The sequence below is a fragment of the Tachysurus fulvidraco genome, chromosome 26 (assembly GCF_022655615.1).
Source record: "Tachysurus fulvidraco isolate hzauxx_2018 chromosome 26, HZAU_PFXX_2.0, whole genome shotgun sequence".
NCBI lineage: Eukaryota > Metazoa > Chordata > Actinopteri > Siluriformes > Bagridae > Tachysurus > Tachysurus fulvidraco.
In genome coordinates this window covers 11,450,410-11,476,811 of record NC_062543.1, presented here as the reverse complement: position 1 = coordinate 11,476,811, position 26,402 = coordinate 11,450,410, and the positions used below count along the sequence as shown (strand labels likewise).

Here is a 26,402-nt window from a genome sequence, read left to right as displayed (position 1 = left end):
TACTACTAACCCTGATATAGATACTCCATATCAGTGCAGAGCAATGTTACTTATACCAATTAGTAGTGCAGTATAAAAAAATTTTATCACACCTTCAGTTAAGGCAAAAAGTCAATAAGCAAGGCCACCTAATTATTCTTCTGCAAATATGTCCTTCATGACACATGATGAAATGACCTGGAATTCTTCTGGAAAAACTGAAAATAATACCCACGTATCATGCTTATTATAGATGATCTCAGAGCTCAGACATCCTGTGCTGCATTCCTGTCGATTTCACGCACAATTTAAATTTTAAGATTCAAAGCCTAAATAAAACCCCGAGTCCAGCAGATGGTAACCTTTTTAAGGTTTACTCTCAAGCTGGAAAAAAAGTGCATGAATCACTAAGCTCTAACACACACACACACACACACACACACACACACACACACACACACACACACACACACACACACACCTGGACACATCTGGGCACCGAGCGTGTAAGTAACGCGCGGACAGGTATGGACCACGTGGTTACTTAGCAACAAGAGGAAAAGTCTGGGTTGCTAAGAAACAGCCGCCTTACTACAGCACGTTGAGAGACGCAGGATGCGCACATGTTTAGTAGTAAAGCAAACACACACACACACACAAATATCCTGGGAGAAATCCCTGTACAACTGCGACAAATCAGGAATGAGATATGCACGGGAGCAGTGTTCCTTTTAGTCGAGATTTAAATGATGTATTAAAAAAAAATCTAAATAAAAACGCAACTTGTGTCAAATTAGTGCAAAAGCATCCATCATGCATATTATATGCATTTATTATATATATCCAGTCCATGCAATATTTGCACGTGCATATTTTTTCTCCTCGTGCCTGGGGTCTTCACTGCAATATTATATCTTATTATTTTGGGCCCGTGTCATATCGGAGGCGGAGAGCATCTGCACGCGGAGGGAGGGAGAAACGGAGAGCTCTCGGTGACTGACCGACGTGAATCTTTTTTTTTTTTTTTTTTTTTTGTGTCTGCGTATAAAGAGCGCGAGCACCAGGTCTCAGTGAGCGGACAGGTTTCAAGTGCGTGTGCACTTTTGTGTCTTTCCTTGGTGCGCGAGCATCAGGACCTGTTGTTTTTATTTATTTATTTATTTATTTTTGTATGGGGGGGTTGCACCACCAGAAACAGGAGGATGTCCCAGCGTTACTGCTGTTGTTGGAGGCACCTGGAATGCCTACGCATTGGACGTGTCGGGAGCCAAAAGTCGTGAAAAGTCGCTGGTCGGTTTGTTCCTCGTGGCGCAGAATCGAGCTTTCGAGGGAAAGTATCACGAGGTATGCATGTTTTTTTTTTTACTTTAGGATAAGCAAATCTCAAGCTTACATAGCAACACAATAGCGCGCGCGTTTCAAGTAAGGGTGGGGCATTGCAAATTAAAACCCTATGCTATTTGTATTTATATAACTTGCAGTAATGTTGTATGTCTGTGCATGAGAATGCAATTGTGCGTATGCTAATATTTGGCAGTATGGCATTGTCTATTCGTATTTTCATATGAAAACAAAGTATTTCGGTTTGGAAGTTTTAATTATAATTCACAATCCAGCTACTTTTCATTCTCTGCTCATACCTATTAGTGTATGGAAGTGTTTGCAGACTATAACTTAGTCCTTAGAGGAATGCTTTATGCAGCATTCCTACGGATATGATGGTGTCAGGAAATAACTGAGCAATTAAATCGGGTTTAATCTTATATCCATCAGATCATCAGACCAGTGCTTTAACCACTGAGCCATATTTCCAAATGCAGTTCTTTCGTGGCCTTGGTGGCTCATCCATTATCGGTTTATTTATTTATTTTTAAATCTGTTAAAAATCTAAGGATACAAAGATGCTAGATGTTTTATTAGGGGGTTTAATCCTTAAAGACCCGTGCAAGCAAAGGAGACCTAAGACATAGCCTTTGTACAAGGGAACAGAGTACATTAACCTGTCAGCAGGCTCAAGGTTCCTTCTGGTTTTATAAACCATAATCAGATCTGTCACCACCATTATATATCATTTCACTGATTGTTTTCCTACTTTGAATAAATTTCCATTATGTATGATGTATCAAGGTTTCATAAGGTCATCATTTTCTTTTCAAAGAAGCTACTTGCTGTACTGTACCTTCACAAGGAGTACAGCTTGCTATTTTTACCTCACCGCATCTCTAGGGTCCCAGGTTTAGTCATCCTATGAATGGGGCTGTGCTGTGCCCAGCTCAGCTCCTCGTGCCCTGGTCAGGACTATGCAGGGCCCTGGTACCCTCCTGAATGCATTGGCCAGCGGTTTGCGAGAGCAGGGAGGGCGGTGGGGCCCACCGAGGCCGAGGTGGACGTGGTGCTATGCCCCCTCCATTCCGGATAGCAGTGCTGGGTGCGCAGGGGGTGGGCAAGACAGCCATTGTGCAGCGCTTCCTCCACGATGACTACAGTGACGTGGCCTCATCAAGCCGCACACGTCGGGTGTATCTGTCCGCCGCTGTGCTCAACGGCCATGTGCACGACCTGCAGATCACAGACTACCCGGCCATCAGCAGCTTCCCCGTCAGCTCCCTCCAGGTATGGACATTTCTGTGTGAGGCTTTGAGTGTGGCAAAAATCTCACATTTGTTTGTTCAGAATTCACTTATGATGGCTGTCTAAGAGCAGTAGTTGAGTTTCATCTACAAATCTTTCTCTATATAAAGCATATCTAAAACAATACTTTGAGCTACAGTGACTTTATTATGTATGAAACTATAAAAATGTTGTTGTTCTTTCTGTTTTTCACTGATTGGGATTACAACAGCGGATCACATATTATTGCGGCCCATAGATTAGATTTGGTGCAGGTTTTTCACCGGATGCACTTTCTGATGCAATCCTCCCATTTTATTCGGGCTTTGGTTAGATCCCTGCTGGCCTGCTGGGGAAGCGAACCCGTGTTGCAGCAATGAGAGCACGGGATCCTGCCATTGGAACACCAAGAGACTATAAAAGTCTTGTTTCACATATTACATTTACATTTATTTGACTGCCCCAACAAATGCCTTCAGTACAGATAAATATGTTTAAATGATCACTTCTACATGAAGTATTGTACCCCAGGAAATGGCAGAATCTGATGGAACATTGCTGTGAGACTGTAGAAAGCCTGAGGTCATGTCATATGTGCTGTGAGATTATCATGATTCACTTTTATAACTGGAGCCTAATGGCATCATTTTTAACTAGCAAAGCCGGTTATGATAAGATATGTTAATCCGGCTTCCAAGAAACATCAGCTTAACTAGGGTTATTTCAGACCTCACTTTAATCTGTTTTGGAAGAAGGCAGTTTCAAATATATGAACTGTGTTCATTACAATCATTTAGAAGAATCGTGCCCTCAGGACTCATGAATAAAGGCAAACACGGCTTCGATAAAAATTAAAAAAAAAAGTCACAAAATGAATTTCAGATAATCATAAAAAGTCATTTTGGAACATGCTGTAAGCATTGTAGCGCTGTCGTACTACACTCTGTGTTTGTTTGTAATGCAGAGAGCAAACCCCTACAGATAGTACCCTCAGGGATTGGAGATAGATCCCCCATATTACATAAGCAGTCTTCTAATGGCACTCTGAGGTAACTTCTGAGGTAAAAAAAAAATCACCCCACCCCTGTGCTCTGGCCTTCCTATATAATAACCTGCGTTTGTTTTGACTGAATCATGCTGCCTAACAATACAATTCTCCTGACTCCAAAGCCTGAATTATATTCTTAGTCAAGCAGTGCATGGAGGATTGATTAACACGGTTCCTCAGGTTTAATGACAGTGTACTTTTCTCCAGGATCATAATGAGGTCATCTGGCACTTGTTCACAATCCTGGTCTGAAAAAGTGTTTATGGTGAAAGACATGCATTTTTTTCTATAAGGGAATTTAGCAAAATGTTACTGTTAAAGAAGGGAACCAAACCAATGGTAGACAATAATGAGCTATTTGTTCTCAGCCCAGCTTGATAGGAGTGATGTGGCTCAGCTAGTCTTGGCACGTCCGTGTCCTGTTACCGCCCTCGCTTGCTTTGTTCAATGAATATTAGCTGAATATTTAGACAGGAAGGAAAGAAACGAGTGTGAAACGTGAATATTAATTTTAGTGCATGATTATATTTGCACATCTTTCTGACACTTATATATAGACCAATAATTAAAACAGACAAACATAAATACGTGCAGATTTCTTGTTTTCTTTTTTTTTTCTTTTTTCTTTTTTTTTTTTTGAGAGAGAGATTTTTTTCTGTAAATAAATAAAATAAAAATGCTGAATTGAACTAATAGTTTTGGACATTTTCCACACTGAAAGGGTTTTATTTAGTCACAGCTCCACAATAGAGTTATACCTAATTGAGAACAGTGAAACGGTCTATACTATGGGTCTGTGGTAGGTGTGAGTTCGATCCCAGGTCCACCAAGCTGCCACTGTTGGGCCCCTGAGCAAGGCCCTTAACCCTCAATTGCTCAGCTGTATAAAAAAAATAAGATAATGTAAGTCGCTCTGGATAAGGGCATCTGCCAAATGTCTAGGCCATTAAATAAGGTGATATCACATAACTATACTAAAGTGATAACGGGATCATACTTTTTTTTGTTTACATTTTTTTATTTTAGTTAACTGTAAATGGATAACAAGTAACATGCTGTTTATAGGAAAAGAATCAATAGAAGCGTGGTTTCAATGGTATTTTTATTGCAAAATAAACCTGATGCTCTCATGTTTTCACAGAATTCAAACATTATAGCACTCCCTTTTAACATGTCCACATGTCCTTTTGTCACTCAGGAGTGGTCAGACGTTTGCTGTCGAGGTATCCGCAGTGCCCATGTCTACATTCTGGTTTACGACATATGCTGCTTCGACAGCTTCGAGTATGTCAAGACTATGCGCCAGCAGATCCTGGACACCCGGTACATATTATTATACTAAATGCTAAATTTATACTGTTTTGATTTTCAGATGTGGACATGACAGTCTCAGCTAATGTTTCACCACAAGTGTGAAAGTTTTAAATACTAATAGTAATCTTAATATAATTTATCTGCTGTGTGTTATTTTATTTTTAGCATAGTAGTATGAAATAGATTGTTAACATAGATAAACTCCTAACGTTACACATTAATTAGTGTAACTGTACCATTTTTGGTGAAAAACGCTTTCTTTTCCCCAGACCCTTTCTCGATGTACTGCACATTCAAACTCCCTGAGGATCTCACTTTTTCCGTCTTTTTCTTTCTTTATCTTGTGTGAGTCCTCTGATGAATGGCAGTCTAGATGTAATCACACAATGGTCAGTTCATGTCACTCTCGTCATTCTCAACTGCACCTCTGTCACATCCACAACCACCTTAAATGTGGTTACTAGCTGCCTGAAACGATTAGTTACTGTAAGATTAGTTGAAGCTTAGTTTTGAGACTTAAAATAAAAAAAAGTGAGCTACAGCCACGATATTGCAAAATGAAGGACTTTAGAAATGATCTTATTACCATATAAACATATAATAATTAACAAATAACAGTGTTAGACTATTTGCATACTTTTATTATTGTTTATACACCAAAGACTGCCAAGACCAGACTTGTTTCTTTTAGCAAATATTATATTCATATCTGCCAAAATGTGAAGAAACAATATTCAAATCATACTGCACTTTTAAAGCAAGGGATTCATGGGAACTGAATAGGGAATTTCAGGCAATGCAGTTTGACAAAACCTTGAATTAACCTTCCAGCACATTTACATCTGCTGGTGCTAATTGCTAATTGCTAAGAGGCAAACACTCCTACAGTATATATTCCACTTCCGATTTGCTGCCCAGAGACAACGAGGCTTGTTAGCTTTGATCAGTAAATGATAGTAAAAAAACTACAACTACATAGACCACTTACATTTAAGGAGGTGTAGCAGTTTGTGCAAACGAGGTTAGCAGCAGGGAAGCCTAATATGTAACGGTGACTTAATTCAGAACGTGAATGCAGGAAAAGGGCAGTTGTGCGTCTCTCTCTTTGTGTGAGTGTGTGTTGGGTGTGTTTTTTGGGGGTGATGTTGGTTTAAGGAATAGATATAAAACATCTCAAGACAACACTGTTATTTTTATATGTCTATTATGCCGAGATTTTGCTCTTAAATGAGTGAGTTTTGAGCCTAAATTACAAAAAAAAAGAACTGTCAGGAACTATCAGGAAATGAACTGCAGAGTAATCCATTTAGATTTTCCACAGAACTTGAAATCCAATCACACCACCACATATACAGTGAAGCACGATGGTGATAGCATCATGTTTAGCATTATCCTTGGCCCTCTAGGTTGGATGTTTCTCTCAAACACAATATCACATGCTATATTACATGAATACATGACATATAAACCCATTTATGACCATTTCAGGTGATCCAGGTTGTATCACTACTTAATGTGGATAGGGGAGTGAATACTAATGCAAGGCACTGTTATACTGACTCACTGACAGATAAATCTGACAGTTTGTCTTTTACCTTTATTTACATACTTGTCAGCGGGACACAAACAGCACCCCAGTCGTGGAATCACCCATTTGAAGTGTGAGACAGTGTGTGGGTGTTTTTATGAATGTACCGACAAGTGTTTAACATTTAGTCTATATAGTCTCGTGCATCTGTCCTCCATGTGTTGATTGATTGCGAGCAGTGGCGTCAGCTGTCACGTCCATTTGCGTCAAAAGGGAGACGGCAGCTCCGCTGGTGACAAAAATGTTTTATCGATCCCGCCACAATTAGGTCTCATCCAGTCTGTCAAGCCAACTGCTTACCCTCATTCTCTCTCTCTCTCTCTCTCTCTCTCTCTCTCTCTCTCTCTCTCTCTCTCTCTCTCTCTCACTCTCTCTACCTCACACACACACACGTCTGTTCTAGAGCGATGTGATTATTGATGTAGGAACTAGCAAAGGCAACCAACAGCTGGCTGCCTGATAGGGCACCTGATAGAACAGCTCCAGTTTCGGGTTGAAATTATGACAGTTAATTAATCATTCAAGTTAAGAGCCATTTTTACTCCAAGCTGCTGTTTAACCACAAATTTCAATGATTACCTCTAAGCTTGTTTGGATGTTGTGTGGATTTATTGGAAGGCTATGTGCCAGCAGCTGTTTCTTTCTCACCACAAAAAGATTTTTGCCTTTGAAGTGATGCTGACAAAAATTGAGCTGGTTTAGTTTTATTTAATATACTTATATTGGATATGGGGGGGGGCACAGTGGCTTAGTGGTTAGCACGTTTGCCTCACACCTCCAGGGTCGGGGTTCGATTCTCGCCTCCGCCTTGTGTGTGTGGAGTTTGCATGTTCTCCCCGTGCCTCGGGGGTTTCCTCCGGGTACTCCAGTTTTCTCCCCTGGTCCAAAGACATGCATGGTAGGTTGATTGGCATCTCTGGAAAATTGTCCGTAGTGTGTGAGTGAATGAGTATGTGTGTGTGTGTCCTGTGATGGGTTGGCGCTCCGTCCAGTGTGTATCCTGCCTTGATGCCCGATGACGCCTGAGATAGGCACAGGTGACTTCCCGTGACCCGAGAAGTTCAGATAAGCGGTAGAAAATGAGTGAGTGAGTGAGAGTGGATATTTGGACATGTTTTGTGGAAATGTTTTGTTATCATGAATAACTGTGACTCATATCACATTTTCCTGCATGGATTTATGACCATGTTTGGACTGTACATGCTTTAATTTAGAGCCATAATTTAAATACCAAATTATATCTAGAGCAAGGCTAATGAATGTTCTAACTCTGTGCATTACTTAAATGATTAATCATCAGTAAACTAATCAATAACATGCTGAGCACAATGGCAAGCAAATTACTTAATGAGAGAGTGAACAGAGATTAGAGCTAGTTGACTTAATAATGGAATGGGTGAATAAATAAGTGCATAAATTACTACATAATAGAAGGGCTGATCAGTTTTTTTTTTAAAGAAACCCTGGCACTAGCTTTTAGGAAGAAGGTCAGAGCTGTGTTCCAGGTGGCGGTGAAACTAGCATAATCCACTGCATGGATCCACTGTGTCTGCTATATTTTTAAAAGAAGGTGGATCATTTACATTTACAGCATTTGGCAGATGCCCTTATCCAGAGCGACATACATAAGTGCTTAAATCTCTAACATCGAACACATGAATGCTGGCTCACTAGGTTACATACTCAAGATACCATGAGTTTAAAACATTTGTTGAAAGTTACAATGAAAAAGTGTCAAAGGTTTTTTTGTTTGTTTGTTTTTTTTTAATTGCAAAAGATAAGGAAGGAAGTGCTAGTTGAAGTGTTTCCTGAATAAGTAGGTCTTGAAAATAGCCAGTGTCTCAGCTGTCCGGACCTCTAGGGGAGGTTTATTCCACCACCTTGGTGCCAGAACAGAGAAGAGTCTTGTAGTATACTTGCCTCTTACCCTGAGAGATGGTGGAACCAGTCCAGCAGTGCTGGTAGATCGGAGGATCATGCTTTTAGAACAGTGTTCGTTCCTAATATTTGTCTCTAGTATATATTTTGGTTCTTTTTTTTTTTTTTTACTGAAATAGAAGGAATTAGTGTGAAGTCTGTAATGAACTTAGAAATTGTGTTGACCTGTTAGTTCCTCGGGAACTCTTGGTTGCTTAATTCTACATGACTATAAATCGTTGTAGAAAGAACATTATTTACATTTACATTACTTCCTGTCCAGTGTCACCCAAATGAAGATGAGGTTTCCTTCTGTGTCCGATTCCTCTCAAGGTTTCTTCCTCAGTGACTTTTCCTTAAAAATGTAATTGAATTAATCCAAGGGGGCACGGTGGTTTAGTGGTTAGCACGTTCGCCTCACACCTCCAGGGTTGGGGGGTCGATTCCCGCCTCCGCCTTGTGTGTGTGTGGAGTTTGCATGTTCTCCCTGTGCCTCAGGGGTTTCCTCCGGGTACTCCGGTTTCCTCCCCTGGTCCAAAGACATGCATGGTAGGTTGACTGGCATCTCTGGAAAAAATTGTCTGTAGTGTGTGTGTGTGTGTGTGTGTGTGAGTGAATGAGAGTGTGTGTGCCCTGCGATGGGTTGGCACTCCGTCCAGGGTGTATCCTGCCTTGATGCCCGATGACGCCTGAGATAGGCACAGGCTCCCCGTGACCCGAGAAGTTCAGATGAGCGGTAGAAAATGAGTGAGAGTGAATTAATCCAGTTAAATTACACCTCACCAAATGCAGCACCTTGAATAAATATTCACCCCTTTGCACATGTTTTAGTGTCACAGCAAAGTCCTATGTTTGGCAGAAAACAAACTCGGATTATCACTAGTAAAACATGGTGGTGGTACTGTAGCATCATTTAGATTTTATTGTGTTTTCGTCTCTGGTTGGTTGTTTTGGTTGTCTAAATACATAACCAAAAGTTCATTTAATCTCCAGGTTTAAATGGGGTTCATGTTTAAACAAGGACTGTATTGTACATACACACATCTATTAAACCAGTATTTTTTTGCCTAATTAGTCACAGAGAAAGAGCAACAGAAACTGAAAAAAAAGTGCTGCAAATAAACACAGCCAAAATCCAGGTCTCTTGTCCCCTTGTCATTGTGGCCAAGACAGAAAGACGTAGCAGATGTGTAGAGATCAGAGGCTGCAAACTGTCACAGCTGATGATGGATGAGCAAAGCTCCAACACCTTACTCAGTAAGACCCCAAACACCCTGCACTGACTGACAGCAGGGAAGCTTGAGTCTAATGAGATCAGGCTTTCTTAACACACACACACACACACACACAAAATCCTAGACACCTATTCACACAGAGTGCACCCTCACAGATTAAGATAAATTAGCTTAGCTGACCAGGTCATGTTATTAATTAACATCTTTGCTCAAGCCAAATTAAACAAACTCCTGAAATTCCTCTCAGAGTCTCAGAGCTTTTGAATTCCCTAAAATTGAAAAACCCTAATTTCAGCTATTTTGAGTGACTTGTTTTTTGTTTTTTTTTGTTTTGTTTTTTTGGTCCTCTTTTATCTCGCTGTTGTTCTTTCTTGTAAGAGGGAAAATCCCTTTTCTCCTAAACTGTCAAAGACATTTTCTGTGACAGACATAAGTGGAGTCACAAATCCAGTGTTATCTCGCTATGTTGCAGATGACAGTGAGGTCGGCGATCCTTCCCCCCATTACTAGCATTTCTCTCTCTGACAGTTCGACACTGTGCCGCTCCGTTAACCCCATCCGCAAAGAGGAAGAAATCCTTCGAAAGCCTGAACTGCCTTATTAGATCCTGTGCAAATTTTCCAACTGGAGTGTGATGTTTTTTTCACACAACTCTACTGGGGATATATTGGGGGTCTGCAAATGACAAAATCGACCTACGTTTTAAAAGAAGAAACCTAGAACGCTTATGCTAGAGGCTCCTTTGAAAAATGAATGGAATGGCATTAGAAAGTATTCACCCTTTTTAACCTTTCCACTTTTTGTAGTGTTACCGCAAATTAATTACATTTGCCAGAAAGCAAACACTGCTTATCTCTAGTGAACCATGGTGGTGGGTAGAATCATATTTAGCTTCACCTTAATCTATAAAATGTAACAAAAAAAATCTCCATTGTAAACTGTTTACACATCTATTGTTGTTTATTAACGTCTGCTTGTTTTCCACAGGGTCATGGGTGCAACAGAGACACCGATCTTGATAGTAGGCAACAAGCGTGACCTTCAGCGAGGCCGGGTCATCCCTCGCCACAATGTCTCAGACTTGGTGCGCAAGAGCTGGAAGTGCGGCTACGTGGAGTGCTCGGCCAAGTTCAACTGGCACATTTTGCTGCTGTTCGGCGAGGCTCTGCGGAGCGTGGGCTGTGCCAGGTGCAAACACGTGCACACCACGGTACGCTTTCAGAGAGCACTAAGGAGAGAGCGTTGCGCCCTCATGTGAGGTGCGAGCTTGTCACGATGTCTCACTCGGTTTGAAACAAAATCCAGTTATAGCTGTGATAATGAGTTTGGGTTGCCTTCTAGCCAAGGAATCCTGTCATGGACGTTTCACTAAGGAAAAATGTGTCCTCTGTTCACACAAACTGCTTACTGATGCCAAGAGGAATCCTCAGATGCTGCTCGTCCTGGAACGAAATGTATCAACGTTGACTGAAGCCTCAAAAATCAGCTTTAATATTCATGTTGCTGAAATGCAAATAATGTGTTCATGCTGGGACTGCTTTAAGAAGCCCATTAAAGCTTTTTATCTCGGGCATACACCGCTAAATCTTCCAGTTTATTTGAGCGCAACATGGCATCTCTCTCATCATGGCTCACTGTGTGGCTGTACAACACACGTGTGATAATACAAGAGCACAAATAAACGTATATATGTTCGCCCAGTGGATAACTTCCATGTTAAGACTTACCTGTTTAGGTGCAATACAGAAGTATTGTGTTGTACGATCACGTATGAAACATGTCCTAATTTCACTTTTGAACGAAACATCAGAGCAAGAAATAAGTCAATGAATTGTATCAGATAGTTCATCAGGACCTAATCAAACAAGGCTTTTTTTTTTTTCTTCTTTTTTTTTTTTAATTAATTAATTTATTTTTTTGAATTTTTATTCTTCTATAATATGAAGCTCAAATTTAACTTGACCTCATTTTTCATCCTGAAGGACAGCACAATATTGCCAAGAAACATGTTCTACCATGAAATTTGCTTTTGTGCCCCGCTGACACCTTTGATAGTGAACACGACCCAAAAAAGATCTTTTATAAAACATTCTGTATTTTAATTCTTTATCTAGATGAAACAGTGCCCCAAAACCTGAGAGTTGAATAAAAAAATGGATTTTATTTTACGAAAGTGTGTTTAATAAAGAATCCCTATTGAGAACATTATTTCTCATGCATTATGCTTAATGTCTGTAGAAAAGCACCCCATATAAATCACCCCACATTAAATTACAAACACAACTGAAAGTCAGGATGTACCGGTTGCACTAAAATGAATAATAAATCGTCTTGCTGGTATCAGATCACAGATATATTTTTTATTATGTAATCACAGAAAGAGCTATTTCTGGTACTGTGGTCATACGAATTAAACATTTTCCCTTTTTGAAAATGGCGTCTGTTTTATAAACATAACATGGAAGAGGATTCGTCTGTTCAGAATGCTGACTGTTAATTGTATACAGGGGGGAAAAAGTATGAGTACCTCAGCCACCTCAGACCAATTTTTATGCCTACAGATAATGATGAAAGGTCTGAAGTGGTCCCTTCCTCTGAGAGAAGTTTAAGATGAGAAGGAGGAGAAAGAGACGGGGGGGGGGGGGGGGGAGAGAAAGAGACAGGAGAAAGGGATGTACCGGGCCGGGTTCATCTGCTGTGGTGTTATAGACTGCAGTTTCAAGGAGGCTATAAATATCCCCAGACTTACACTAGGGTTTATTTATAAAGGCTGCACAGGCAAAAACAAGGCAATAAGGTGACTTGCAAAAATGTTAAAGAGAAAATTGAGCTCAAATTAACCTCAGTGGGAATGCTACAGTTTTCAAATACTATGTTATATACTGTATCTTGCTATTCTTAATAGTTTATGGCTAAATAAAGCAGCATGTAAACACACATCACTTATGGTTGAGCTAAAGAGCAGATGAGACTAATGTAGATTTAATAATTTAATATTTGCGTATTATCTGTCAGTTCTTTCGCATCCTATGTACTTTGACAGAATAAGGCTCAGCTGTGAAGCACCTGACCGTGAACAATACAGAGTGTGCTTTTCTATTTCTGCAAGCCTCTGAGCTGCCTGGGGGGGAAAAAAATGCTTATTTAATAAAGCTGAAGCATGTCAGCATGTGCATGTCTGAAATTCTAAGTATAGTCAAGAAATTATTCAAAACAAATTTGTAGATTCTTAAAATAAATTGACTTTCATCATGATTTTGCCATGCTGTATTTCTCTCTGGGCAATTGGGATGTGGTTATTCAGTGTTTAAGGCTTTGGGCTACTGATTGGAAGGTTATCTATTTAAATCCATGCATAGCCAAGCTGCCCTTGTTGGGTGCTTGATCAAAACCTTTAACCTGCAATTGTTAACTTCTGTATTCTGTTTCAGCTGCAAATCATTTAGGAAAAAAAGCAATAGTTGTGCATCAGGTAGTTTTGTTGTCTCACAGCTTTCGGGAGTTTGGCTCAATCTTTTTAAGTTCTGGTTCTGGTTTGAACTGCAATAGTTTGGCATCCCATCCGAGAGGTAACCCCATTTCTCATCCCATCTTTAGAGTAGTGTCTAAATCCACTGTAACCCTGACAAGGATGAAGTGGTTCCTAAACTGGTTACAATGCCCATAACTGAATGAATTTCTCCAGCTAATGCCTGAGATTCAAAGCATGGCACAAATTATAACTGAGCACAAAAAAACCCATTAAACCCAGAATTCAAGCTCTTGATTTGCCAATATCTCCTGGTCTCCTCCTCTGCACTTTGTGGCACTAAATTTGGATGTAGTTTGACTCGTCTTCCTTGAGCATCTTTTGATGGAAGCTCTACAAGAAACATTAAGACCTTTCTGAGTATCGGTCATAACGGACGTGGTGTATTCTGGGCTTTGACTTCTATAACAAATGGGTTTGGGGATCTTTGTAGGTGTCTTGTCAGGTCTGTTGTCCCGTCTTGGACGCATACAAGGTCTCAGCTTCAACTTATAGATGGAGGGCACCCTTTCTGGCTTTTTCAATGATCTCCTCTGATATGATGAAGAGACCTGCAGCGTCTCCTTATTGCTAGTTTCAGAGTTGTTAGCTTCTGCAGTATTGGTTGGTTCTGTAGATTCTTTTGAATCTATACTTGAACCTAGGGACGACCAGGAACTTGCCACAGAGGGTTTGAAAACATTTAGGTTTCTTGTGTTAGTCTGATTTTCTTGCTTGTTGTCTCTGAGATCTTTGGAGAAATTGTTCACCCAACTTTCAACAGATACTTTCTCAAGTGGTCTCCTCCCTTTGGTAAGCTCATCAATAACAGCTTCAAAATTAGCATCTCTTGTATTAGTTTGTCTAGAAGATGAATGGGATCCACCACAGGATGTGTTGTGGATAGATGGTTGCCTGATCTTATGTGAAATCTCCCGAGAATTCATTAGGGTGTCAGGCTGACTACTGTCCTGCTCGTTCTCTGAGTCACCACCATCAGAGTCCATGCTAAGCTGTTGTAGGTTAAATAGGATCTCTTCCTCAAGGCTCTGATACAGGATGGCCTCCTGAGCAGGACTGATAGGAGGAGGAGTAAAAAGATAGCTTCTCTTTGTATCTCTATTTTTGTTTTCTGCATTCACAACAGCAACAGGTTGAGACTGCTCCACTACGGTGCTGTTGAAGTCAGAATAGATTACAGAATTTAATACAGTGTGCTTTGGAAGTACCACGTAATGCTTTCTGTCACCAGGTGAAGAAGATCTCTGTTGGCTATTCTCATTTATTTGAAGTCTGGTAGGTGGGGATGGACTGTCTGATGAATGGCCTTTTTCATTTAATGCAAGGAGCCTAGTATGTCCATCCCCTGATATAACACCCATTAGCCCTTTTGTAGGAGAAAATGTCCGAATGAACCCCGGGCTCTTTCTGGCATTCCCACTGTCTTGAAAGTCTTGTTGCCTTATCAAACCACTGTTGTTGGTTGCAAGACATTGAACCGGTGTAATGCTCTGCAATGGTCGAGCTGACAGTGAAGGTCCTGGCTTCTCTGGAACACTTTGTAAATCCTTGTTGTTCTTTGGTCCAGTTGTGGCATTTTGTCTCAGCTTTGATACAATCTGAGACTTAGTTAAATTTTGCCTAGGCTTGTTTTCTGGCCCTTGCTGTGGTGGAGTAAAGGTTTGGCTGTAGACCTTCTGCAAGACCAAGGGTGTACTGGGGCGCTGAGTCTCTTGTGGTGGTGGGGTGGACAGGCGGGCTGGTCGAGGAAGACTACTGGTTACACGTGGAGACGGAGCCACTCTACAGGGTTCTCTGCCTGTTCTGCAAGTGGACTTCGGCATGTCCTTAATTTCAGATTTGGTCTGTTGGGAAGAGACCCTTAGTCTGAAAGAAGAACCACAAAGCCAGATGAGGTAATGGATCTCTCAATTATATGGTAATATTATTTCTCTACTATATTTACAGTCAGTCAGAGCTGTGCATATTAGCATGTGACTCAATGTTTCTATTAGAAGATAGCAGCATTCAATGTTTGCCATGGCAGATTTCCAACATTATACAACAACTGTACAGACTGAAGGAACAAATGTCATTTACAATAGGCATATATGCCAAACTGATCTTTTTATCTCCTTTTAGCCATTCGTATGAATAAAAAGCCTTTCAATGGTTATTAAAATAAATCTTATCTGAAAGGTTGTTGAGTTAGAAACACTTGTTGTCGTTGTTCTCTATAAATGGCCAGGTTTATATATCGATCAGTGCCTCCACGCCGACATCTCTAAACCATAACATGTCTGAATGTATTTAGAGTTTGAATTTGATTTATATTCACTGTCAAATAAAACAACGGTACAATCTAAGCTAAACTATGATAAACTGTTTAAACCTGAAAGCAAGTGGTGAAGCAGAAGCTGATTTTAGTTTATTGCAGTAATTAAATAGGCCGTCATTAGGCATTCTCATTAAATTTGTATGAAATGACGGAACCGATGCAATAACAATTATTTAAAACCATTACCCATGTCATTTTGTTCCATTGTTTGTGCTCTTTGAGCTGTAATGTTGCTATGGGATAATTGTGATGCGATGGGAATTTGATACGAAATGAACGACGAGGTGATGGACGACTTCACTTGACACAGAACAGATGAACTGCAGATTCAAAGCAGTGATAAATAATGTCTCCCTCACAGCATTACTTTCACACACAAACACACAGATTTCTGAAAAGTAGGCATATTTTTGTTGTCTAATTAATTACAAGCCAAGTCTGCAGGCCTAAATGAATTTCTGTCACACTGTCAGCTGGAGCTGAAATTTATAAAAATGACGACCAGAAGCCTTTCAAATTATAACCATGACATATACGGTATAAGGATTAAAACATGATGCGGCTTGCTGTTAGAGGAAAAATAACTCTTTGTGAAAAGTTTCATTCCTCTTACACTACAGCAATTAGCAAGTCTTTATACATCAGAGAATAGCGTCTTGTACTGTTTACGGCATACTCTCTACAATTTGATCAACGCACACGATGTTCCTGTGCAGGGTTTAAGGAAACATCTCTCTATCTCAATCTGTTTTAAGGAAACATCTCTATCTATCATATTAGAGAGTATTAGAGTTTAGACTACTAAATTAAACACTTTGCTCCAATATTAAGCTTTAAAACCCTGACTAGCTGGGACCCAGAAATCCGACTGAAAATAATCATGTACAAACTCCATCTTCCTGAAGATGCTCTTTAACCTGGCAGGAACCCTTGTGGATTCTAATTAACCCGCTGATTTAGTGCACTCATACTGTGTGTAATGTCTGTGGCATTCAATGACATTTAGTGATCGATTACTTTTTGCCGTGTTCCTTGGCCCCCTTGAAAGTCACTGGCATGCGAGTGTGGGAAATAAACTCTGTGTGCTCTGGTTGCAGTAATTAAGCGTTCGGTTTATTTTAAATTGTAAATTCACTTTTATAGAGTAAGCATGGGGTGGTTTTTCCATTTATGTCTTTGACTTTTTTTTTTTTTTGCCACTGGTCTGTCCACATGTCCTTGTGTCTGTCCGAGAGTTGATGGAGACTTGGTGGTGGCGGTGGAGGCGGTGGAGGCGGTGGAGGCATTGTATCCGGGTTTTGATTTTGACTTGTTTGAGTATAATTAAATCATGATACTTTATATTTTCATTTACTTAAATAATTCATGCATTTAACCCTGATAGAATACAACTTTTAATATCCCAATCAAAATAAGTTCCTTTCCAAATGGCCACACTTCAGGATCCAAATGATTTGTAATCAGCAGCAATTAATTAATATTTTGTTAATATATTAATGTATATTTTATTTATGAATGAGAAAATGTGTATTTGTATTCACTTACCTTGTCTTGAGCCCTGGCTCTGATCTCTGGATTCTGGTGGGAGCAGAAGAAGTCCATATTACAGGATCGATTGGGGACTGGGTTCGGCTTAGCACCAAAGAGATTTGAGACATAGCCTGGCCATCAGGCCCGCATTGCCTGGCTTTGATCTCGTGGACCGGAGTGCCAGGGCGCTGTGCCAGTTTATGGGCTAGCAAGAGAGCGAGAGAATCAAATGAGCTATGGGTTATGCAATTCCTACAGCGCTACAATAAAGTGTAGGTTTAACAAGGGCTTTGTTTCAATGGTTCTGTGACAACTAAAAGATGCTTGTGCTATTTTTATGCTCGGATGACAACAAGCTACCACAGCATGCTTAGATTTGCGTGCAGCATGAACGCAATCAGATATATCTTGGTATTATCTCAGCATGCTCCACTCACATAATAGAGTTTATCCAGAGAGTAAAAAGTGCAATATGGTGTCCCACCAGGTTCTATTCTTGGGCCATTTTATAGTTCACACCATGTTATTCTCAAACATAATACCGGTTGATGATTTTCTCAGTTTAATTTAGTGGCACAGCTACGTAAATTGTAAGACTGCAAAAGTCATAACACTTAAAGGGCCAGAATTTGTCTTCTTCTAAATTCTGATGGGGAAAAAAAACAAACATCTGGATACTAATACTACCTACAGCAAAGTTTCTTCCTATGTGTATCTTTAAGGAGGTTTCAGCTAGCTCATAATAAGGATGATAACGATAACACTTTAATACTGATCGTAACGTTTGACATTATGGTTGTCAAATCCTGGATAATTACACCATTTTGGTTGAAGCAGCATTTTGCAATCCAAATAAATGTTTCAATTCATTACCTTTTACTGTCTGATTCACTTGTTAATGAAATGTTTTTCATTTAAACCCTAATTTAAGGCTCTTCTTAAGCCAAAGGGACATTTTTCTCCTTTTTTTGTGTGAAATATGTGTTCTTTGGTATGCTTTACCTTTAAAACTCTTAATTAAATTGTGTTATTGAGGTCCTTGCTTCAAGTACAGTATCAGTATGTTCTGTTCCTGAAACTAATATTCACCCTAAGTGCCGGTATCAGTACAGATACCTATCATTGTGGTAGAAAGGTGTTATGAGGCTTGAACAAAATTTCAGAGCTATTTTAACACCTAGATACGATTACTGAAAATGGGCAAGCTCACAACGAGAAACGTTAAACACATTAACAGAGGATTGATGACGGACGAACCAAATCAATTAAAAACTACATGTAATCATATGCTGTGATTTTTTCCCCCACTGTTTATGAAAAACAAACGTGTTTGTTTTAAGCACTTTCAGGGGAGCAATTACATGTGCTTGTATGAATAAATTGCGTCTGTGTTGAGTGGCTGACTGCTCTTTAGTTGGGGGGCATAAAAATAATCAGAAATGAAAATGAAATTCTTCTGTTCATAAACACAACACAAAGTTTTGTGTTGATAAGACATATCCTGACTGTTTAAAATACATGAATTGATGTATTAATTTTTAGAATGCTGGTAGCTGATTGTGTGTGTGTGAGAGTGTGTGTGTGTGTGTGTGTGTGTGTGTGTGTGTGTGTGTGTGTGTGTGTGTGTGTGTGTGTGTGTGTGTATATACACACTTACAAAGAGATGTGCAGCGGCAGGGGTCATGTTTGTCCAGATAGTGCTCCAGGGTGTCCCATCCACCACCCACTCTCACCATCACATGATTCCTTAAGATCTACACACACACACACACACACACACACACACACACACACACACACACACACACACACACACACACACACGCACAGTTTACAGAAATCATATGCCATCAGCTGACTGACAGTGAAAGAGTATCAGAGTGTATGAGCTTTATCTCTTATCATTTGTCAGCCTGTGACACAGCAGAGCAAAAACACACATCATTATTGATGAGAGAGGAAGATGTTGAGAGGGAGAGAGAGAGAGAGAGAGAGAGAGAGAGAGAGAGAGAGAGAGAGAGAGAGAGAGAGAGGGAGGGAGACTGAGAGAGAAAGGACGAAAAGACAGTGAGGTTAATTTACTCGCACAAATATGATGGTGTTGGAGTCTCCGACTCTATATTTGCCCTCTGATATCTTCACCATGGGAAACTGACTGGGACAAGTGCAGCGACTTATCAGATATTGAACCTGTACACATAGGAGGTGAAAACACACACACACACACACACACACACACACACACGCACAGTTTCAATCAGTCTCTTTCACCATATCTCACCTGCACAATTCACTACAGCTTGCCTTAGCTCTTTATCCTCCTGTTCAATAAATAATAAAGGTGTTAACAGGATGCGTTAAGAGTCAACAGCAAGTGATCCTTCAAAGCATGTTGCTCTTAATAGGAGTTCCAGCCTGCTTTTCTCGACTATTAATCTTTACCGACAGAATGTAAACCTGCCTCTAGAGAAATTGATGTTTCTGATTGAGGTTAGGACAAGGTTATGCGTCATCTCTGTACATATTTTACAAGCCAGCTAACCATGCATAATAGTGTGTGTGTCAGTGCAATGGACAGAATGTAGTTTCTGTGTCATTAAATCACTTCATTACTTAAAATGATATGTAAATGTAGAATGACCTGGGAGAAAGGCTAGGAACACCACCTACTCCTTCCTGCAAAGATGGGAGTGATATGGAAACTGTATGTTGGTGAATAAACTGGAGACAGCTTGAGAGAGAAATCCAATAAATAAATACGTAAATAAATAAATAAATACTAATGGTCATGTATAATTTGTCTGAGAAGCAAAATTATGAGATAAATATCAAACCTTCAGGTATGATTTTCTGTTATCGTTCACTGTAATTATTTACGCAGACATCAGTGTTCGTCGGTTTGTCGGCTGAATCTATTTTTGGAGCAGTCATTTAGTCCACACCACACTATATATCTATCTACAATGACCATGTAAGTCAATTCACCTGGAAATGTACCTAAATTACACCTAAGCTTTGTAGGAACATAGAGTTCACTAGCTGATTGGTGTTCTAGATGAAATTGAATTTAATCTATGGGGCAGATCAGAAGTCAGTCACCATCTCATCAAGGTTCTCTGTGTTTATCAAGCATCTCTTGACCACAGACTCCATTTTCTCCTCACGAATCTCCTCCTCGATCTCCTCCTCCAGCTGAATAAGGACAGGCGCGGCCATGCCGAAACGAGAGGCCCGTCGAGCCACCTCGAGCAGGCAGAGCACCACGTTTTTCTCATTCTTTCGAAGGACAAGGTCGTCTGTCTCGAACATCAGAACGTCTGCAGGAGGAGGGAGGACAGCAGTGATGTGAAAATGCTGAGAGAGCATAGTTCTAGTGCATAGAATAGCTCATCAGCTGCATTTTTTGTTTTAGTTTGAACATTGCTCTTGTCTTAAGAAGTCTTAAATGTATATACTTCAGTGTAAATTGTGTTTATTTTGTCTTCTGTGTTCTAAGTTCTGGAGACAAGACATTTTCCCACTACATAACAACAGAATGGACTAAATAATTATAATAATAGAATTTCACATGAATAAGGACTAAATTAAGGAAAACTAAATTAAGAAAATATAATCTACAGTAACATTTACAAGGACAGGAGGTCTAGCTTTCCAGTGCACTAAGCACCAAGACGTTTTCCAAATCAACTTGCTATAGGCTACTATGTAGTAAGGTTGTGAGTTTGAATCCCAGGTCCACCAAGCTGCCACTGCTGGGCCCCTGAGCAAGGCCCTTAGATGTATTTTTAAAATAAAAATAAAAAAAATAAAAAAAAAAGAGAGAGAGAGAGAGATAATGTAAGTCACTCTGGATAAGGATGTATTCCAAATGCTGTAAATGTAACATGCATTTGTGGCTCAATAACATATGCCTATCAGCTTGTTTTGAGTTTTTCACATTCAAAGCCAAGCTTTAGTCTGAAATGATAGACTTTTTAACAACAACAATAATACAGATAAGAGAGGAATTTAATAGAAGATTGTTCAGTTCTTACAGTGCAAAGCAACGTTGTGCCGCACAGTTCGAGCAAATGTCTCCCTCTGGTGGCACAACAAAGTAATAACGCTTTTCAGATATAATACACAACAATTAAACGAAAGGTTTCTGAGTTTGTGTCAGAGTGTTTTCATTAAAAAAAGAAGCCATGACATGATTTTATATACATATTTTTATGTGAGTGGTGTATTTGGTCGACAGACATGAACACAACAAACGGCGAAGCTAGCTAGTTAACTTTGCATCATTAACTCTCTTCTGTAAAATGTCTTCTGAACTGTAGTAACCAAACTATAAAAACTAAATGAATATGCTTGTATTCCACTCTTTCTCTCCCCCACACGACCACTATGTTTTCTGAAACTTAGCTCCTTTTGTTAAAGGTATTAAAGGTCTCCCACTTCACAGTCAATGGTATATATTGAGCTTGTCTATACACTACTTTAACTTGAACCTTATTTAGATCATGTAACTATGCAATCAGACAATCATGTGAAGGAGCACAAGGCATATAATTTAATAAGATAAAAGTGACTTTGTCAGGTTTGATTGAGATCAACAGAGAATGTCCAGAGATCACTGAACATCTATAGGAACCAAAACAACCACTTTTTACAACCATAGTGAGTGGAAAAGCATCAAAATACACCTCGATGTGGATGGGGTACAACATCAGAAGGCCACATCAGGCTTCACGACTTTCAGCCAAGAACAGTTGAAGAGTGAAATAACATTGTCTTCCCCCAACTGTCCAGTTATTGTGGCCAGTCTGTTTACATTGTACATACTCACTCCGGTTCTTTTCTGACAGCAGTGGAATCCAATGTGGGTTTTCTTTTATAAACTTTATATACCTCACTAATTAGAGTGGAAACCCATTAAACCAATTAGCATACAAGTCTTTAAATTGTTTTTTTCTTCTCAAAATTGCATAGCTAGACAGACGGATAGATAGATAGATAGATAGATAGATAGATAGATAGATAGATAGATAGATAGATAGATAGATAGATAGATAGATAGATAGATGGGTGGAGAGAAAATAAGATAGACAGATATTTTATTCATATATTCACTATTTTAGAGATTAAACTCTAACTTAATTAATTGATTAAACAATAGGGCAAAGACCTGTTTGTCCAAACAATAAACTTCTATCTGTAGCAAAGCACATTCACCATGAAATATATTTGGTATTAGTGTACTAAAAATTTGATTGTTGTTGTTTCTAGCACATGCTTTCCCCCCCTCATCTCTCCCTTCCTCTCGGTCTCTCCATCTCATCCTTTGCCACCTTTACCTTTGATGCGCATTTCATTCCGACACCAGTTGATGAAGTTGGACACATTATCCCTGGCCAGAAAGGTTGCAGGTTGAGCCGAGCTCATGTAAGTCACCCCGGAGGAGGGCAGGTGCGCGCACTCGCGACCGTGTTGGTGCCGAAACTCGGCGGCGGCGAGCGTTACGTTATTGGCGTGAGCGCAGAGGAGCGCGCCCGTCTCCAGCGCCTGCACCATGTTATTCACCGTAATGTCCACGCCGTACAAGTCCTTCAGCCACTCGGCCAGGTCTTCCTTCATCGCGTAGAGGTATTCCTCACACGACCTAAAAGGTCTGATGCTCTGCGTCGACGCGTGCTCAATTCCCGACATGGCAAAGCGCATTGATAAACCACGTCTAAATAATGAACTGAATCTCATCCATAATTGTGACTGATAGTTCTCATTAATTAAATCTACAAACTTTTAAACAAACACTGCTAGTAACCAGTGACATTGGAAAGTTGCTGCTGGATTTATTTAGACAGGTTGCCCTTGGTGACCAGACCAAACATTCCCTTTAACCATTTCAACACCACAACCACAGAAACTCCTCTTTTCTTTACACTAATTAAAAAAAAGCAAGAAATCTAGAAACAGGACTTTAAATAAAACATGCCTACAGCTGAATGATATTTCCCTTATAACAAAAATTAAATAAACAAACAAACAAACAAACAAAAAGTAGGCTTGGGCTTGCTCTCTTAGTAGCCGGTTTCCACTTGCTTAAAACATTCTCATTGCAAGACTGAAATGAAATTAAACTGAATCGACACTTGCATGTCAGTGATATTGCTAAATAAATAAAGACAGCAGGATTACGTTTAAGAATAATCCTGATTTTCCCTTCCTGGGCCAAATTAAAGTTTTGCAACATAGTGCAAGGTCAGAAAAATTACATGCTAAAATATAATAGTTCTTAAATGAAATAAATTGTAGTGTTTGAGTTTGTATAACAATATAACAGCTCGAACATCAGACTAGAAAATAGTATAATCTCCATAGTGCACATTTATATGTAGTCAGTTAAACCGGCAGAATATTAGATTGTATACAACATAACAGCTTGCAAGTATTCTGATTATTACACAAGGTTGCTATCTGTTCTTGTTTCTTGCTTTTTTTCCAGAGTGCTTGAATTTATTCTTTTCACGTCTCTGACCATCGCCTCCTTCACTACGGCGAGTGAAAGATGGCATGGGAGGTTCGATCTCTCCGGGCCGACCTCCTCTATCTGGCACGCTACCCATCAGCATCTTAATGGTGGCAAAAAAAACAAACAAACAAAAACAAGACAAAAACCAGGTGGTCAGTTAACTTAGAATGTCTAATAGCAATAAATGTTATGTGTGAATATTGCGGTTTTGTTAGTACTGCACCTTGTGAACGGCTGTTGATGGTCCTGCAGTCACGGGCAGAATGCAAGACTGATCTTCTCTAGCTGCTAGTAACATCGCAATGGAAAAAGAAGACTCGAGCGACAGTGGAAACATGGGTATAGTGGACATCAGAGCGCTGCGCTCCTAAAGAGGAAAACCAGAAGTTCCCAGAAATTCAGAAATTTGGTCATTGTGGTCATTTCTGTTACTGTTAAATGTGCTGTACTAATGACTCTGAGCACTAAAGCACTGGAATGGAACTTTATGTCTGGAAAACGGACAACATTCGATACTTGGTACGCTTGAAGGGTTCTTGATGGAACCACAAAATAATAAATGTTCCTAATAAAGAGAAACAAAGTGTTGTCGGGTTCTATACACATCCTGTAAGAGTTCCCTCTTTGGTGTCTGTATGGTATAGCATACCGATTATATGATATGATGATGGACAAGTTATAATAATCGCATGCTCTTTGATAAAGAATGGTTCCTTAAAGTTTCTTTTGAAAGTTACCTTCAGCAAACCCATTATAATAATATTATCATACACCGAGATTTCCTTAAGCTCTATAGACAGATAAGGGGTCCTCAACTTCCTTCGAAACCATGTTAGATATGTTTGTTCTACAACTTTGAAGGTTCACCCAGAACCTTTAAGTAAATTCTTCTAGAAAATGGGTTTAATAACCTAACCTTGTCTAACAAGAATTTTTTGTTTGGTTTGTCCTTGTCAGAAAGCCTTTTAAAATTCCATGCAGGACTCTCTTTTCCATGAAAGGGTTTCTCTTTCAGAAATGCCTCAAAGTACTGCCTTGTTATAAAGCTAGAGACCATTAACCAGACAAAAAGAAGCCTTGAGGACGAAAGTCAGCTTTACTACATAAAAGAAAACAAAGCGACATTATGCAAAATAAGGTTTGTGAGAATTTAAAAGCAACAGGTGGCTCTTTGTTAGTCTACCTTTCCTCGCTCTCCCCATGCAAACGACTGGAGTGTGACGTGGAAGCGTTTGATCATCATCTGCCGACGGGACTCGTAATCCTTGCAGAGAGCTTGGTTAATCTGATTCAGAGTGCTCTGAAAACAAACGAGTAGTAAAAACATAAAAGCAGAGCAATCGTGTAGCAATCGGGTCATGTTGCAGAAACAATACGTACCCATTGTGTAGAATTCAGATTTGTCTTTAGCAACGGCTTTTGCACTTCACCCTCTGGGAGAGACGCTAGTTGTAACTCCACCTGAATCAGTGAAGATTTTATTGATTACAACATTTATCGTTAAAGCCTGTATGCTTCTGTAGGTCTTTTCTTCTTACCTGTGTGTAGACATCACTGAACTGCGAGGCTGGATCCATATCCAGGGCCTTAAACAGAGCTGACAATTCCTTCATTACTTCTTTGTCATCTAACGGAGTCTCGTTGTCAGTATCTGTAATCGATTTTCTCCGTCGTTGCTCTTTGCCTGACTCACTCAGAGGCTCAGAGTCTTCCGGATTGCACTCTTTGTACTTCAGCATATGTGCTGCTTGTAACTCGGACACAAGGAACTCTGCAAAAAACAAATTCAGCTTTTATTATGTTCAGCTTGAACATAAAAACAGTGCGATGTACAATACATGAATGCAGGTCTCATCTGGTCACCTAAAAAAAAGTGGAGTCTCATAAATGTTTATAGTTTACCTGTTATTCTCTTGAGATGTACAGGGGTCAGAGTCTCTGTGCTCAGCGTGTCATAAGGGTACACGGTGACTTTCAGGATCTCTTTCAGTTCCCCAGCCAGAACCGTGCCACTGTTTCCTGGTAAAATGTGCAGGGACATGTTTTTGTAGAAATGCCATCACGTTAATGCAATACTAATTCAGATATATCGATACAACCAATAGATGTCCCAATCCCTTTAATAGGAAACTCTTGGGAGAAGCAGTGTGTGTGGATTGGTGAAAAACCACTACAGGATAGGAAAGAGTGTGCTATAGATCTCATCTTAATATATACATTTTTTCTCATTTTATCATAGGGAATCATTTGTTTGAATAATCTTTTTTATACCTCCAAGATCTGGACAGCTTTTTCTCAGCTCCATCACCAACCAGGAAATCAGTGGACATGGAAGTTCATCACATTCACACCGTGTCATACAGCGATTACTGTCATATCTGTAAAATATTAATATAGTTTCAGACAAACATGACGTTAAAAATTTAGGTTAGGTTTTCAAGTATGACACAGCAAAGTGAAGATATTTATTGATTTACCTGAGGGCTTTAAGAGCAGATACTGTCCACGTCTCTCGCTCCATTCCAAAACACGTGAAAATGATATTATATTTCCATGTATTGAGAATTTACAGCGAGTTGTCTGTTACTTCCTGATCCAGTCAGATTATACACACTCGAGTTACCTTCCAAGCCAAGGGACTTTTATTCTATCATCAGGGAACTGTTTGTATGATTTTTTACTGTTTTTTTTGTTGTTGTTTGTTTGTTCTGTCTGCACTACAAATTATTATTATTGTTATTATTATTATTATTATTATTATTATTATTATTAGTAGTAGTAGTAGTAGTAGTAGTATTATATTAGTATACATCTTTCCAACCGT

The 26,402-nt window shown here is 39.6% G+C and overlaps 3 protein-coding genes across 3 annotated transcripts; 1 reads left to right on the top strand and 2 right to left on the bottom strand.

Annotated features, from left to right (window-relative positions):
• The first annotated feature begins 1,018 nt into the window (after positions 1 to 1,018).
• LOC113663346 (ras-like protein family member 10B) lies at positions 1,019 to 11,266 on the top strand. The gene is made up of 4 exons (XM_027178581.2): positions 1,019 to 1,323; positions 2,206 to 2,592; positions 4,836 to 4,960; positions 10,679 to 11,266. The coding sequence occupies exons 2-4, from the start codon at positions 2,305 to 2,307 to the stop codon at positions 10,947 to 10,949; spliced, it is 684 nt and encodes a 227-aa protein (XP_027034382.1). The 5' UTR covers positions 1,019 to 1,323; positions 2,206 to 2,304; the 3' UTR covers positions 10,950 to 11,266.
• Positions 11,267 to 12,026: 760 nt separating this feature from the next.
• Positions 12,027 to 22,803, bottom strand: LOC113663466 (GAS2-like protein 2A). Its single transcript, XM_027178780.2, has 6 exons — positions 22,404 to 22,803; positions 20,167 to 20,384; positions 19,150 to 19,257; positions 18,725 to 18,821; positions 17,083 to 17,272; positions 12,027 to 15,086 (listed from the first exon to the last, which is right to left on the bottom strand). The coding sequence occupies exons 1-6, from the start codon at positions 22,801 to 22,803 to the stop codon at positions 13,433 to 13,435; spliced, it is 2,667 nt and encodes an 888-aa protein (XP_027034581.1). The 3' UTR covers positions 12,027 to 13,432.
• A 70-nt stretch (positions 22,804 to 22,873) lies between these two features.
• Positions 22,874 to 26,382, bottom strand: im:7138535 (uncharacterized protein LOC797998 homolog). The gene is made up of 8 exons (XM_027178781.2): positions 26,056 to 26,382; positions 25,850 to 25,956; positions 25,481 to 25,597; positions 25,117 to 25,349; positions 24,959 to 25,039; positions 24,762 to 24,878; positions 23,802 to 23,945; positions 22,874 to 23,678 (listed from the first exon to the last, which is right to left on the bottom strand). The coding sequence occupies exons 1-8, from the start codon at positions 26,097 to 26,099 to the stop codon at positions 23,520 to 23,522; spliced, it is 1,002 nt and encodes a 333-aa protein (XP_027034582.2). The 5' UTR covers positions 26,100 to 26,382; the 3' UTR covers positions 22,874 to 23,519.
• Positions 26,383 to 26,402: the final 20 nt, after the last annotated feature.